This window comes from Pristis pectinata, chromosome 37, assembly GCF_009764475.1.
Source record: "Pristis pectinata isolate sPriPec2 chromosome 37, sPriPec2.1.pri, whole genome shotgun sequence".
Lineage (NCBI taxonomy): Eukaryota > Metazoa > Chordata > Chondrichthyes > Rhinopristiformes > Pristidae > Pristis > Pristis pectinata.
This window is the reverse complement of record NC_067440.1, coordinates 3,313,548-3,330,527: the sequence shown is the minus strand read 5'-3', so window position 1 is coordinate 3,330,527 and position 16,980 is coordinate 3,313,548. Positions and strand designations below refer to the sequence as shown.

General features: G+C 50.1%; 1 protein-coding gene across 1 annotated transcript in view; it reads left to right on the top strand.

Annotated features, from left to right (window-relative positions):
- The first annotated feature begins 12,983 nt into the window (after window positions 1-12,983).
- LOC127586623 (claudin-15-like) overlaps window positions 12,984-16,980 on the top strand; it is a 28,706-nt gene continuing 24,709 nt past the window's right edge. Inside the window, exon 1 of the mRNA XM_052044734.1 lies at window positions 12,984-13,336. Coding sequence (XP_051900694.1) covers window positions 13,123-13,336 — 214 coding nt within the window. The 5' untranslated portion in view covers window positions 12,984-13,122. The remainder of the gene's footprint in view (window positions 13,337-16,980) is intronic.

The window sequence follows — 16,980 nt, the reverse complement described above, 5'->3', positions numbered from 1 at the left end:
AGTGACAGGGAGAAAGGCAGAGAAGGAGAAAGTGTGACAGGGACATGGACAAAAGGAGAGAGCGGGCAGAGAAAGAGAAATAAGGTGAGGTGTGAATTTTCAAATTGGTAGAACATAGAAAGAATAGTACAGCACAGGAACAGGCCCTTCAGCCCAACATGTTGTGCTGAAATGAGGAATTAAATGTCTAAGTAAACCAATCCCCTTTGCCGACTCAACGTCCAGATCCCTCCATTCCCTGCACATCCATGTTCCTGTCTAAGAGCCTCTTAAACATCTCTATCGTATCTGCCTCCACCACTACCCCGGCAGCACATTACAGGCACCCACTACTCTCTGTGTAAAAAACTTGCCCCCACACCCCCCTTGACTTAAATGCATGCCCTGTAGTATTAGGCATTTCGACCCTGGGAAAAAGATTACCGGCTGTCTATCTATGCCTCTCCTAATTTTACAAACCTCTATCAGGCCTCCCCTCAGCCTCCGCTGCTCCAGAGAAAACAACCCAAGTTTGTCCAATCCTACTTGCCAAAGGCCTTTCATGGCCCCTCCTGACTCTCCTAATTCCCTTCTTGAATTCTTTTCTAGCTTCTCTATAATCCTCAAGGACTCCGTTTGATTTTAAACCTTACATGCGCTTCCTTTTTCTGCTTGACTAAATTCACCACCTCTATTGACATCCTTGTCTTTCCTTGTTACTGGAACATACCTGTCCTGTAGCTAAAATAAAGTTACAGTATGTACGAAAACAAACGATAAGTGTTAGTGTAAGATGTAAGCGTACTTGGATGCAGAGTGACAGAGGCCTTGATATGGTACCACATAGCACAATGTATGTGCACATTGTGACAGAATATTCTGGAAAACTGATCACTTTGTGTTTTTGAATGCCTCCTGAATGCAGCCAAGTTGTCTCTAGGTCATTCAACCCTACAGCATGCCCATGGATGGAACTCTGAACTGCACAGCGCCATTCAACAGGGCTTGGTGCTGGAGCCGGGGGGTTGGGTGGGGGGGGGGGGGTGGGTGGGTGGGGGACCAGCTCTGTGCAGAGACATGCAGAGGTGGATTCTCCCTCCAGCAGAGAACATCAAGTGTAACCAGGCAGGCAAAATGCTGGATCGTTTCATAGACGCAGACATTGGAACAGCACAGGAGTATGTGCAGACTGTCCTGCAGAGAAAGTCCGTTAATCCAAGCCCCAATCCTTGTCTGTATCCTTACTCCTTTTCATCTCAGTTGAAATTTTCCTTTCTGTGGGTCTGACAATCAGAGACGGCATCCCAGGTCCGAATGATTCACTGTGAAAGATTTTCTTGCTGTTTTCTCTGTCTCTTCAATCTCAGCTCTCTGTTTATTGGCCTTTATTTTGTTGGAATGTTTTGTGGTTTTAAGTATGTCCGACAGAGACTTCCCAATCCCCAGGAGAACAACCCAGCTTCTCGATGGAATTACAGGCCGTATCAACAACAACGATGGGACGGAGTCGAGGAAGGAGGGTGCAAACCTTGTGAATGGTGTCAGCAAGATGAAAGAGCTGGTTGTTGAATCAGAATCAGATTTATTATCACTGATATTATCAATGATGTGAGATCTGTTGATTTGTGGCAGCAGTACAGTGCAAAGACACGGAATTACTACAAATTATAAAAATAAATAAATATTGCAAAACTAACGAATAATCAGGTAGTTTTCATGGGTTAATGGGACCGTTCAGAAATCAGATGGTGGAGAGGAAGGAGCTGCTCCTGAATCGTTGAGTGTGGGTCTTCAGGCTCATGTACTCCTCCCCGATGGTAGTAATGAAAGAAGGCTTGTCCCTGATGATGAGAGTCCTTAGTAATGGATGCCGTCTTCTTGAGGCACCGTCTCTTGAAGATGTCCTGGATGGTGGAGAGTGTTGTGCCCGTGATGGAACTGGCTGAGTCTACAACCCTCTGAGGACTCTTGCGATCCTGCGCATTGGAGCCTCCATATCAGGCGGTGATGCAACCAGTAAGAATGCAATCCACCGTACATCTGTAGAAATTTGTAAAAGAATCTTTGGTGACACCAAATCTCCTCAAACTCCTAATGAAGTAGAGCCACTGCCGTGCCTTCTTCATGATTGCATCAATGTGTTGGGCCCAGGATAGGTCCTGCAATGTTATGACACCCAGGAACTTGAAGCTGCTCACCCTTTCCACCGCTGACCCCTCAATGGGGACTGGTGTGTGTTCTCCCGACTCCCCCTTCCTTGGTCTTGCTGATGTTGTAGTCACGACACCACTCAACCAGCCGATCTGTCTTACTCCTGTACGCCTCCTCGTCGCCATCTGAGATTCCGCCAACAACAGTGGTGTCACCGGCGAATTTATAGATGACATTTGAGCTGTGTCTGGCTACACAGTAAGCATACTTAAGTAGACCCTAAGGAAGCGGGGTGGTTGGGGGAGTGAGGGGGTGGAGGGGTGGTGAACCCTGTCCTCATCAACGGAGCTGCAGTGGAGATGGCCGACAGTTCAAGTTCCTTGGCATCCATATCAGCAGAATCTCCCCTGGTCCCGCCACACTGATGCGGTGATCAACAGATTCACTTTCTTGGGCATCTGACAAGATTCGTCTTGTCCACGAGGATTCTGTCGAACTACTGCAGATGTGCTGTCGGTTTCTATCCCAGCCTGGTACATCAGCTGCTCTGCTCTGGGCCTACGGAACCTGCAGGGAGTGGTAAACACGGCCCAGTCCGTCACAAGCGCGTCACCTCCTTCCATCCAGTCTGTCTTCACGGTGCGTTGCTTCAGGAAAGCTAACAGTATCGTCAGGGATACCTGCCACCCCGGCCATTCCCTTGTCTCTGTTCCATCTGGGTGAAGATGCAGAAGCTCGAAAGGCAGGACGTCCTGACCCTAGCTTCTTCCCCACTGCTGTCAGACTCCTGGACCAATCCCCTTCCCGGTGGTTCTGCCACGTTCTCGGACTCTTAACTCTTCCTCTCTCGGTTATTCAGTTACTGTCACTTTAGCATTTCTTTTTGCATCACTTCAGACTGCATGATGATCTTTGCACCTTTCTGCTGTTTTGCGCTGGTCGCTGCATTTATTGCTGTATTTATTATTGCCATGTACCGTGTTTACACTGTGAGCTTCACACCAGCAAGGAATTTCATTACACCCAGGTGTCTCTGACAATAAACTAATCTGAATCCTCCTGTCATGAGACCTTTTATACATGTGTTGGCAAAGGAGACCGAGGTGGTGTTTAACTGAGGTTCAGCCAGACTGCGGCAGGGTCGGATGTTGGAGGCATGGAACTGGTGGAAGGATCAGAGGGTAGTTGAGGAAAATTTATAGTGGGGGTGGTGGTATGGAATTCACTGTCTGGAGGGGTGAAGTAATCCCCAAAAAACAAAAGTTCCCGGACGAACACTTGAGGAGCCATGACTGACAGGGACTGGGATCGGATTGGATTCACCTGTCGTCCATCTTTGGCCAGTCGAGGCACAGGGTCAATGACCTGCTCTGTGCTGTAGATCTGTGTGGTTCTACGTTTCTGATTAACAGAGTAACTACTGAAATGTACCAATACCGCGACAATACTGTGATTATACAGTAACAACAATATACCGACAGTCAGAATGTAATGCCGACACCATAAAGTTAACAATTGCTCTTGTTCACCTGGCCACTCCCTTTGGAACAGTTCTTATCCCTGCTTCCTTCTCCGGATGAGGCGGCCTCTGTCCGTCTCCTTCACTGCACTCCCAGGAAGCCCTGTTCTTATCTGTGCTGGAATGAGGTGTGTATCCTGTCCTCTTTTCCCCACCGCACCCTTTTTCCTTATGTCTTGTGTGCTCATCTCCAACAACAAGTGCAAGAATATCCGGTCTGCTGATCTGGCTGCACCCCTTCCCAAACCCTGCTCACCAACATTTTCTGATTTCTCTCCCATCTCCTCTCCTGCCCTTCGTCTTGTACCGGACACCCAAATCCAGCACTCTTGACCTTATTCACACTAAATTCAGCTGTATCAAACTTTGGTCAGGCCACATCGGGAGTATTGCGTGCAATTCTGGTCGCCCCATTACAGGAAGGATGTGGAGACTGTGGGGAGGGTGCAGAGGAGGTTCACCAGGATGCTGCCTTGATCAGTGGGTATGAGCTACAAGGAGAGGTTTGACAAACTTGGGTTGTTTTCTCTGGGGCGGCGGAGAGATGATTGAAGTTTATAAAATTATTAGAGGCATCGAAAGGGCAGTCAGTCAGAATATTTTTCCCAGGGACATAGCGTTAATGTGAGAGGGGTAAGTTAGAAGATGTGTGGGTAAGTTTTCACACCGAGAGTGGTGGGTGCCTGGAAGGTGCTGCCAGGGGAGGTGGTGGAGGCAGAAGTTGTGGTGTTTAAGAGACATTTAGACAAACACATGAACAGGCAGGGAATACAAACCATGTGCAGACAGACAGGATTAGTTAGATTGACATCATAGTCGGCACAGGCATTGTGGGCCAAAGGGCCTGTGCTGTACTCGATGTTCTATCCACCTTCCCTTCCTGCCCCTTGTGTTAGCTGATATTAGGAGAGTTTGTCCTTTGTCTTGGTGTTGATGCCTGCCTTCTCCTGTGTGGTCCCCACACGGTTCGTGTAGAGCCCATCTCCGGGCCACTCTATGTGCCACAGTACATGGCAGTGTGGGGGCTGTCTCAGTGCAGGGAGGGAGCTGCACTCGCACAGTGGACTCAACAGCCGGCGAGGTTCCTGCCCACAGTTTGTGAAGTCTTCAACACTGAGAAGCAGGAACTGTCAATGAGCTAAAGGATGAATTCACACATTATAATGCCAAACAAAGACATTGCAACTTGAATTAAAATGTGTTGGTGTATTAATAGAATGTTGGAAACTCTGCTGGTCCCAATAATTCCCAAAGAAAAGATGGAGACTGAAAACAGGGAACTACCAACCACTTGGTTAACCGGTAGTTAACGCCCACAAGACCAGAGACAATGAGGAAGTGGGGGAGTGAACAGAACCGTGTCCTCATCAACGGAGCTGCAGTGGAGATGGTCGATGGTTCAAGTTCCTTGGCATCCATATCAGCAGCAACCTCCCCTGGTCCCTCCATACTGATGAGGAGATCAACAAAGCACGGCAATGTATTCACTTCCGTGGGCATCTGAGAAGATTCGGCTTGTCCACGAGGATTCTGTATGACTTCTACGGATGGGCTGTAGAAAGTATCCTGACAGGTTCCATCTCAACCTTGGATGGAACCTGCTCTGCTGTGGACCAACAGAACCTGCAGAGAGCGGTAAACACTGCCCAGTCCGTCACAGGCTCGTCACTTCCTTCCATCCATAGAGACACAGAGCGATACAGCACGGATACAGGCCCTTCGGCCCAAGCAGTCCATGCTGACCACGGTGCCCACCCACCTAGTCCCAATTTCCTGCTTTCAGCCCATATCCCTCCAGGCCCCGCTCCTCCATATACCTATCCAAGTGCTTCTTAAATGACACTGTTGTACATCCAGTCCATCTTCATGGTGCATTGCTTCAGGAAGGCTGAGAGTATCGTCAGGGATACCTACCCAACCCCCTCTCCCCCGGCCAGTCCCTTTTCTCTCTTCCACCTTCTGGGAGAAGATGCAGGAGCTTGAAAGCCCCGACGACCAGACTCAAGAACAGCTTCTTCCCCACTGCTGTCAGACTCCCGAACCAATCACATCCCCTCCCGGTGGTGCGGCCACGTTCTCAGACTAATAACTTTTCCTCTCTCGGTTATTCCGTTATTGCACCATCTTTTTGTTTCTTTTGGCGCTATTTCAGTCTGCCCGACAATCTTTGCCCCATGCTGTTCTTTTGTGCCCGTCACTGTGTTTGTTGTCTGAGTGATTACCAGCATGTTTACACCGTGAGGCTCACGCAAGCAAGGAATTTCATTGCACCCTGGTGTGTATGACAATAAACTAATCTAAATCTTAATCTGAATCTAGTTGGGGACATTCCAAAATCTATAAGGAAAAAGTAACTGGAAATAATACTGGGATTGAGCAATGTCGACATAGATTTGGGAAGGGAAATCATGTTTGATTAATCTGCTGGAGGTCTTTGAGGTTGTGAGCAGCACCAGTGAATGTGGTGCACGGGGTTTTCAGTAACAGATCCCACATGTATTGGTATTGGAACTGGTTTATTATTGTCACTTGTACCGATGTACAGTGAAAAACTTGTCTTGCATACCGATCGTACAGGTCAATTCATTACACAGTGCAGTTATGTTGAGTTAGTACAGAGTGCAATGAGGTAGTACAGGTAAAAAACAATATCAGTACAGAGTAAAGTGTCACAGCTACAGAGGAAGTGCAGTGCAGGTAGACAATAAGATCGTCAACATGGTCAGACTACCCGGAACTGGGCTAATGTACTGGCACGGACAGGTCAACAGACTTAAAGCAAAGAGCAGGAATGACAGGGTCTATCTGAGGTTGTCAGGCTGTGACCGCAGGGATCCGAGCTCGAACCCCAGCTACTCACAATCCGTACGAACCACTTGGCTGAGGAGACCAAAGGTCACATTTCCAAGTTTGCTGATGATCTTACACCAGGTGGGCTTGTGAGTGAAGGGGCTTCTGGGGCAGAAGGGCGGTCTGAGTGAGTGGTTGACCATGTGTCGGCTGGACAAGCAGGTAGGGAGAGTGTTTGTTAAACGATGCGACACTGGGCGGTCTTGAGGGAGCTGGCTGTTAGAGAGAGTATTACTGTGATACAGCAGGCAAACAGGCCCTTCGGCCAACCAACTCCTGTTGACCATCAAGCACCCAATTACACTAATCCTGTTTTATTCTCCCCACATCCCATCAGGTTCTACCCCTCACCCACACACCAGGGGCAGGTTTTATCAGTGTCCAATTAACCCACTGACCCTGCATGTCTTTGGGATGTGGGAGGAAACTGGAGCACCCGGGGAAACGTACGGGGTCCCAGGGGAGAACGTGCAAACTCCACAATGACACCACTGGAAGTCGGGATCGAACAGGGGCCATGGGAGCTGTAATAAGGCTCCTTACTACCCTGGGAAAAAGACAGTGACCATCCACCTTACCTATGCCCCTTATGGTTCTATAAATCTCTATAACGTCACTCTTTTATGTTTCAGGGGAAAAAAAAGCCCAAGCCTCTCCAGTCTCTCCTTATAACTCAAGCCCTCCAGTCCCGGCAACATCCTTGTGAATCTTTCCTAGGGGTACAAGTGCATAGTTTGTTGAAAGCGGCATCACTGGTAGACAGGCTGGTGAAGAAGGTGTTCGGCACGCTGGCCTTCATCAGTCAGGGCACTGAGTACAGGAGTTAGGAAGTTATGTTGCAGTTAGATAAGGTGTTGGTGAGGCCGCACCTGGAGTATTGTGCACAGTTTTGGTCGCTCTGTTATAGGAAAGATGTTGCCTGGACTTGGGGCCCTGCGATACAAGGAGAGATTGTGTAGATGAGGACTTTATTCCCAGGAATGTAGGAAATTGAGGAGTGACCTGATTGAGGTATATAATATAATGAGGGGCATAGACAGGGTGAAAGCACACAGTCTTTTTCCCAGGGAGGGGGAGCTAAAAACAAGGTTTAAGATCAGAGGGCAGAGGTTGAAGATCAGAGGTGAGAGATTTAAAAGGGACATCAGGGGCAGCTTCTTCACACAAAGGGTGATGCGTGTTTGGAATGAGCTGCCAGAGACGGTGGTTGAGGCGGGCACATCGGCAACATTTAAACCCATCCAGATAGGTACATGGATAGGAGAGGTTGAGAGGGCTACAGGTCAAACGTGGGCAGTTGGGACTAGCTCGTTGGGCAACACAGTCGGCATGGATGAGTTGGGCTGAAGGGCCTGCTTCCGTGCTGTGTGACTCTATGACTCTATGACCAGAAGCATCTACACCCCAAAACATTGAGCTGCCAGTCCTGCCCTTCCAGAAGACCATAAGACATAGGAGCAGAATTAGGCCATTCGGTCCATCGAGTCAGGCTGATTTATTTTTACCTCTTAACCCCATTCTCCTGTCTCCTGCCTTTGACACCCGCACTGATCAAGAATCTATCAACCTTTGCTTTAAACACACCCAATGACTTGTCCTCCACAGACGTCTGTGTTCCACAGATTCATCACCCTCTGACTAAAGAAATTCCTCCTCCTCTCAGTTCTAAAGGGACGTCCCTTTATTCTGAGGCTGTGCCTTCTGGTCCTAGACTCCCCCACTGATAGAAACATCCTCTCCACGTCCACTCTATCCAGGCCTTTCAATATTCAGTGAAGATCCCCCCTCATCCTTCTAAACTCCAGCGAGTACAGGCCCAGAGCCATCAACCGCTGCTCATACGTTAACCCTTTCATCCCCGGAATCATTCTGACAAACCTCTTCTGGACCCTCTCCAACGCCAGCACATCTTTCCTTAGACACGGGCCCTAAAACTGCTGACAATACTCCAAATGTGGTCTGACCAATGCCTTATAATGCCTCAGCATTACATCCTTGCTATATTCAAGTCCTCTCAAAACAAATGTTTATATTGCATTTGCCTTCCTTACTAAACTCAACCTGGAAGTTAAACTTCAGGGAATCTTGCACTCAGGCTCCCTTGTCCCTTTGCACCTCGGATTTCTGAATTCGCTCTCCGTTCAGAAAACAGTCTACACCTTTATTCCTTGCCAAAGTACGTGACCATACACTTCCCTACGCTGTATTCCATCTGCCACTTCTTTGAACATTCTGCCAACCTCTCCAAGTCCTTCTGCAGACTCCCTGCTTCCTCAACACTACCTGCCCCTCCACCTATCTGTATCATCCGCAAACTTGGCCACAAAGCCATCAATTTCGTTATATAACATGAAAAGTAGTGGACCCAACACGGTGGAACACCACTAGTCACCAACAGTCAACCAGAAAAGGCCCCCTTTATTCCCACTCTTTGCCTTCTGCCAGTCAGCCAATCTTCTATCCATGCTGGTACCTTTCCTGTAATACCATGGGCTCCTATCCTGTTTAGCAGCCTCATGTGCGGCACCTTGTCAAAGGCCTTTTTGAAAATCCAAGTAAACAACATGCACTGACTTCGTCAGTGTAAAAAGTGGAAATAAAAAAGTAATCTTGCTTAAAATATTAAAGAAATGTGTCATCTTTAACTTTATGCCTTTTGATAATCAGGTCATCTTTTACTCGCTTAGCTATTCACAGTAACAGAAATTTTGACCAGGTGTGCCCAAACCTTTGCACGCCACTGTATAACACCTTCTGTCCTGTATTCACCATCCCTCTTCTCAAATTTGTCTCCATGTTGCCTGAAGTTAAATTCTTAAAGACTTCAGTAACCTCTCCTGCGCTCTCCTTCAACATGTTTCTGCAACAGCTGTAATATCCCAGTCCCAGGTGCTGATCCACTCCTTCAGATTATCTGCCTGACCTGTCGGGCTTCTGGCACTAAAATAAATGCAGCTGAGTCTATTGGACCTTCCTCACCACCTGTCCTGTCTCTGCCCATCCTGTATCTTCCTTCCACCATCTGTGTTTTATAGCCTTACAATCTTTTATGATGAACTATAAAACGACCATAAAAGAGATCACTGAACAATCTGAATTTGGAATTGATGTGTTAATGACCAATGTAAAGCTGATCACCAGTTCAGCTGCCTAACACTACAAGTTCCCTGTTACATTAATTCTTAGTCCCATTTCCATTCTGACCTGTGTGTCTCAGGTTTTCGACACTGTTTTGACAAAAGGCAACATGAGCTTGAGGATCAGCCCCTCATCACCTCTGGGCCTCGGTACCAAATTCTCCGATTTCAGGCCACTTGCTTTTCCTTTTCGTGTCTGATTGGCCTGTTCTGCTGTAGACCTTCCACCTGTCATGTTAACTCACTTTACTCCCTCCATAGACACTGCCTGATCTGTGATTAGAGTCATACAGGATGGATACAGGCCCTTCGGTCCAACAAGTCCGTGCTGACCATGGTGCGTACCCATCTCGTCCCAATTTCCTGCGTTCAGTCCATATCCCTCCAAGCTCAATCTCTCCATGTACCTATCCAAGTGCTTCTTAAATGATACCATTGTACCTGCCTCAACCACTGCCCCTGGCAGCTCGTTCCATATCGAAATTTCCATGTTCCGTATTTGCAAGTTTATCCATTTGGTTTCAGGAACAGACACATTGACCAGGATTAAACTCTACCTGCCATTTCGCAGCCCCATTTCACCAACACATCGATATCACCCTGCAGCCTAAGGCTGCCCTCCACACTGTCAGCAAGTCCACCGATCTTCCTGTCATCTGTGAACTCACTGATCGTGCCTCACACATCCATATCCAAATATGGATATCACAAACAGCAGGGGTCCCAGCACCGATCCCTGTGGAACACCGCTAGTCCCAAGCATCCAGTCACAACAACAACCTCTACCATGACCCTGTCTCCTACTGACAAACTAATTATGGATCAAATTTACCAATTTGCCCTGGATCCCATCGTCCCTAAACTTTTTGACCAGTCTCCATATGGGACCTTGTTGAAGACTTTACTACAACCACATCTACTGCACTGCCTCATCAATATACATGTTACCTCCTCAAAAAATTCAGCCGGATGGATCAGACAAACTCTGCCCCTGACAGCTCCATGCTGGCCGTCTCTGATCAGTCCTTTCCTTCCAACTGATCACTAATCCTGATCCTCAGAGTTTTTCCTAATAACGTCCCTTCCACTGATGGGAGGCTCACAGGTCTGTAATTACCAAACTTTTCCCTGCTGCCTTTCTTGGAAAGGGGGGACTGTATTTGCAGTCCTCCAGTCATCTGGTGCCTCACTGGTGGCCAGTGGAGGTTTAAACATCTCCGCCAGAGCCCCAGCAGTCTCTTCCCTTCACCTCCCCTGTCACCCTGGGATAAATCTCATCCGGCCCTGGGGAAATACCCAGCTTTAAGCATTGATCTCAGTACAGCACAGGAACAGGCTCTTCAGCCCATGATTTTGTGCTGAACTAATTAAACTAGTAATTAAACACCGAAAGAAACTAATCCATTCTACCTGCACGATGTCCGTATCCCTCCATTCTCTGCAATATTCGTGTACCTAACTAAGAACATCTTCAACACCTCCATTGAATTTGCCTCCAGCACCACCTAGGCAGCACATTTCAGGCACCCGCTACTCCCTGTGTGTAAAAAACTTGCCCTCCACATCTCTTTTAAACTATCCCCCCCTCACCTTAAATGCCTGCTCTCTGGTATTAGGCATTTCTACTCTGGGAAAAAGATACCGGCTGTCTACTCTATCTATGCCTCTCATAATCTTAAAAACTTCTATCAGGTCTCCCCTCAGCCTCCGCCGCTCCAAAGAAAACATCCCAGATTTATCCAACCTCTCCTTATAGCTCATACCCTCTAATCCAGGCAGCATCCTGGTGAACCTCTTCTCCAAAGCCTCCACCTCCTTCCTGTAATGGGGCGACCAGAACTGAATGCAATACCGCAGATGTGGCCGAACCAGAGTTTTATAAAGCTGCAACATAACTTCCTGACTCTTGGACACAGTGCCTCGACTAATAAAGGCAAGCATGCCATACGCCTTCTTTACCACCCTATTAACTTGTGCAGCCACTTTCAGGGAGCTGTGGACTTAGACCCCAAGGTCCCTCTGTACATCAACGCTGTTAAGGGTCCTGCCATTAACTGTGTACTCTCGCTTTACATTTGATCTCCCAAAGTGCAACACCTCACACTTGGTTGGAGATGGGGGGAGGGGATTGAGGAGGGGGTGGTGGGGGTCGTGGGGGAGGGGGTTTTGGTAGTGAGGGTGGTGGGGCTGGGGTTGGGGTGGTGGGGCTGAGGGTGGGGGTGGTGGGAGTGGTGGAGGGAGGGGGTGTTGGTGGGGGTGGGGGTGGTGGGGCTGGGGGAGGGGGTGTTGGTGGGGTGGTGTTGTTGGGGGTGGGAGTGGGGGTTGTGGGGCTGGGGGAGGGGGTGTTGGTGGGGGTGGGGTTGTTGGGGGTGGGGGTGGTGTGGCTGGGGGAGGGGGTGTTTGTGGGGGTTCGGGGAAAATATCCGGTGACACAGGCGGACAGGGGACACCAAAGCCCTACAAATAACAGAAGTCCTTCTCCCTTCTCCCTGCACCAAGGAGGTGGGACTGAAATTTGGTTCCTCAGTCCCACCAGTCAATGCATCCATTTCCAACACCCCTCCCCTTCCCAGAAAGTCCTGCTTCACTCTCCGTCTCCACAAGCACTCCCCTCCCTCGGTACGTCTCAATGCATAGCAACACTACAGAGCGATACAGGCCCTTCGGCCCACAATGTTGTGCAGACATTTTGTCCTGCTCTACGATCTATCTGACCCTTCCCTCTTACATAGCTCCCCATTTTTCCGCAGAAGATGTCACACCTGCAGCTTTGCCCCCACCCTTACCCCCCCATCCTCCCACCGTTGCAGGTGAGGCAGCAGTTCACTGGTCCCTTCCCTGTGGGTGGGCTGTGTGACCCCCCTCCCCCCGTGGGAGACAAAACACGGACGCCGTTCCCTCACTAACCCTCCGTCTTTCTCCCACTCCGTTCTGTTTTCCTAGGGGCAGGATTCACCTGCCCACCCGCGACATGAACAGACTTCAGTCTCTGGGCATACTCCGCTGGGTCAGCCAGCGGCTGTGGAGCGACTGCTGGCCGTGGGTGAGAAACGCTGACGGTTCCTTTCCCTGCAGACGCTGCCTGACTTGTTGCATCTTTCCAGATCTCACACTATTTCTCTGCTTCAGACAATCGCCGCTTGCTTTCCCCTCGTTTCCACTATTTAACTTCCCCAATCTGTCTTCAGATCTCATCGCCCCTTCACCCGCTCCTGTACCCCACCCTCCTCTCCCTGCCGCTCTCCCGATCACAACCCCTCCCCTGCACTCTCCCCGCCTCCTCGCTCTGCAGTTTAAAACTTGTTGCATGTCTAGTTTTTACCAGTGCCGATGAAAGGTCATTTGACGTGAAATCGGCTCTGTTCCTTCCCTCCGAGCCGCCGGCCGAGAACTGCTCCGAGAACCGCCTGACCGCCGAGCTGACGCCGCTGGCGAGCGAGCAGCGATCTGTGAAGCCGGCGCCGCGTTCGGGACCAGGTCTGCTCAATGTCCGCCGGGGACACGGTGAGCTTCTTGTTGGGCGTGGCGGGCTGGGTACTTATCGCCGTGTGTCTGGGCGACGAGCAGTGGAAGGTGTCCACCCTGGATGGCAGCGTTATCACCACATCCACCATCTACGAGAACCTGTGGAAAAGCTGCGCCAGCGACTCCACCGGCGTCTACAACTGCAGGAATTTCCTCTCGCTCTTCGGACTCTCAGGTACAGGGGCAGAGAGAGGGGGCAGTGTGTGCAGGGGAGAGGTGCAAGGGGCACTGACACACCGAGCAGCAAGGAGAGAGACAGGAACTGTCGCGCAAAGGGGCACCCAGAGGGGCAGAGCGCGAAGAGAAGGGCGCAGTTAGGTGTGAGGGAGAAAAGACGGAGGGACCTCCGCGGATGAAGCATCAACTTGTGTGTGTGTGTGTGTGTGTGTGTGTGTGTGTGAGAGAGAGAGAGAGAGAGAGAGAGAGCCTGCTGGGAATCCCAGTGGTCACACACAGACCGAATTACACTCAGGTCAGGGTCTGGGATTGGTTCCCGAGAGTGGAGACAGCCGTTCGGAGCTGGGGCCGGGTCTGTGGGCACAGATTGTGTTGGGACCGTGAAGGTTGTTGTGACTCCCGGTTGCAGTGGTGGGGAGGGGGACTTATCAGTGCACCGCCGCTTTTCACCGACCCAGCTCCTGAATTTCTGGACCCTTCCTGTCTCTGAACCTACTTCAACTGACCTTCATTTGGACATAACAATTACAACGGTGTCCTTCCTAAATCTGGAAGATCCCCATCGGGTCCGGCCGGGTGTGTTGGGTCCGGCTCGGGCCGGGCTGGGCTGTCCCAGTCCAACACTTCATTCGGAACGGGCAGGTTTGCATCTCCTCAGTTCCAGAGCGACAACTGGGATTCGTTCTCGCGGCACGTTTGGGACCCTGTTTTTCACGGCGGCCGGGGATGGGAGTGTCCCGGGTACTCGGGCCCGAATTGGGCTTGCCGGGTTGTTGATTCGTTCCCAGAGTTCGCTTTCCCCGGGTCAATGTTCCGTGGTAAGTTTGTGGTTACTGCAGGGTTCAGGTGAAAGTTTGCCGCGACCCACTGAGTGCCTGGTCTCGGCTGGTTTGGGATGAGGTGACCCTGCGGTCTCTCAGCTCCTTGCGTCGGAGCGGATGGATTCGTTGGCTGGTACCCAGTGTATGTTCTGTCTGCGGGCCAAGGAAGCGGGCCGTTCACACACGCACTGGGACAAGACCAGGCTCTGAGCCCCAGTCGCAAGCAAGGAGCAGAAAACAATATTTTACACAGGCATCAATGTATATTTTAGAGGCTTGGCTTAGGAGGAGGACACGATGGGACAGAGGACAAACCACCGTTTGGAGATATTCAACGGTTCTGTTGTCGTGGTGTTTCCCGGGGAGTGAGAAGGCAAAGCTGACCTTAGATGCTGAGTAAGAGATGTGCATTAAAGTAGAAAAAGAGGTCGTAGTAACAAAAAAAAACACTCGAAGTTACCACCCAGTTACCACCCCTGACCCGGTTACCAATCCTCAACTGGTTACCACCCCTAAGCCGGTTACCACCCCTGTCCTGGTTACCACCCCTGACCCGGTTACCACCCCTGTCCTGGTTTCCACCCCTGACCCAGTTACCACCCCTCTCCGGTTACCACCACGGACCCGGTTACCACCCCGACCCAGTTACCACCCCACTCCGGTTACCACCATGGACCTGGTTACCACCCCTGACCCGGCTGAAAAGTACCCACACATCTTAGGAAATTCGAGGCAAGAAATAGCCGGGACTCAGCTGCACATTTAATAATCTGTCGGACAGACAAAGGAGTGGTGTTGGGGGACTGCAGGCCAGGAACACCACAAGTAGGAATTACAGACTGACCAGCTTAACATCAGTGGCAGGAAAATGAAGGGAAACCTGGAGCAGAGGAACATCCTTTCATACAACATGCAGAAGTCAGCAAGTGGGAAAATCTTGCTAAAAAACTTACTGACAACTTTGAGGTGAATAACGAGCAGACAGTAGTGATGAAGTCGATGGAATTTATCTACATTTAAAAAAAAACCTTTGATAAGTCACTGTGAAATAACCCGTTGAATCTGCAACTACTTCCACCAGAAATGCCAAGTGCTGATTGACTTGGCCTCTGGTTTCCCCCAGAAGTCACTAGCCAGTTTGATGCACCCCCAGGTAATATCGTGAGTGGCTGAGACCACTTGTTCAGCAGCTGGAAGCAGATTAAAAAACAACCTTAGAACCAAGCCTCCAGCTAAACTGCTGAATTTACAACATTGGCATTTAGCTGACAATGTGGAAAGTTGCCTGAGCAGCTCTAATTAATGTAGGTAAGATATAAGATATTTATTTATCAGTCACATGTACATCGAAACACACAGTGAAATGCATCTTTTTGCACCACTGAGAATGTGCTGGGGGCAGCCCGCAAGTGTCGCCACTCTTCCGGCGCCAACATAGCAGGCCCACAGCTCCTAACCTGTAGGTCTTTGGAAAGTGGGAGAAAACCCACGCAGATACGGGGAGAACGTGCAAACTCCTTACAGTCAGCGGGCGGAATTGAACCCGGTTCGCCGGCCCTGTAATGGCGTTACGCTGACCGCTACACTACCGTGCCATCAGCAGGGATGGGAGGTGTCATCGACAATGCTATCAGAGGCCCAGACCCTTCAGTAACCTGCTCACAATGCCCACTTTGGGTCGGCTCTGCGCCTCATGTATCCTGGTGCAAGCACGGACAAAGAACTGAATTTAAGAGTTGAGGTGAGTGGGACTGTCCTTGACACCTCCGTCTAAATGTGGCATCAAGAAGCTGTGGTAAAAGTGAAGAGGCAAAGAGTCCAGCGGTGGGAGACACAACCCACCCAAGAGGGAGAGGCTGCAGATGGCCCAGGCCATCTCCGCGGGAGTTCTTAGGGCAGCATCCACAGCTGAAGTATCTTCACAATCAATGTCCAAAGTCAGTTGTGGGACGATGGTTGTTTAATTAATTAAAACTCCTCAGAAATGGAAGAGCAAACCTACGTGCACAAGGTCTAGACTACCTTCGACGTGGACTGAGTTGTGGCAAATAACGTCTGTGCCACACAAGTCCCCAGGCAGCAACCACCTCCAACAAGAGAATCTAACCTTTAGCTTTGGGATTACTGTTCCGAGCTTCCTACCATCGACACCCCGAGGATCAACCTTGATCAGCAGTGGAGCAGCCACACAAATATGATGGGCATCAGAGCAGGTCAGAGGTTGGTTATCCTGCAACGAGTGACTTACCTTCTGAATCCCAAAGATTTTCCACTGTCTGCAAGGCAGAAATATGAGGACCAAGACTTTGTTGGCGCTTTCACTGGTGTATGAGAGGATGGGTCTCACTCACACCCTGCACAAGACAAGTTAACCTGCCCCACTTCAGCACACTGCCCTCTGACAGTGAAGGGTCCCAGGGGAAGCCCGGACAGGTAGCCTGTTCTCCTATCCTGGGGCCACCTCTCGTGTGGATGATGGCATTTTTTCCAAGGGGGAAAGAAATGAAACCCATCCTTAATGCAGAAGTCCAGCCTTCGGTCGACTGCTCAGAGGGTGTGTGAAGGTCAAAACCTCAGCTCCGACACAAAGCTCATGGTCTAGCAGGCAGCAGCAGTGGTCCCGTTGACCTCTATACTCCTCAGACCTAGTCTGCCTACAGCAGGCACCCAGAGGCACCGGCCCTATATCGGCAAAGGCTTCTGCATTCACTGCCAGTCCCATGCCCACACCAACATTGGCAGTCATGAGGTCCACCTTACACTTGGTCAGCTCTCTCAGGCAGCTCACGTCATTTGCCTGACACCAGACTCCCGAAACAGA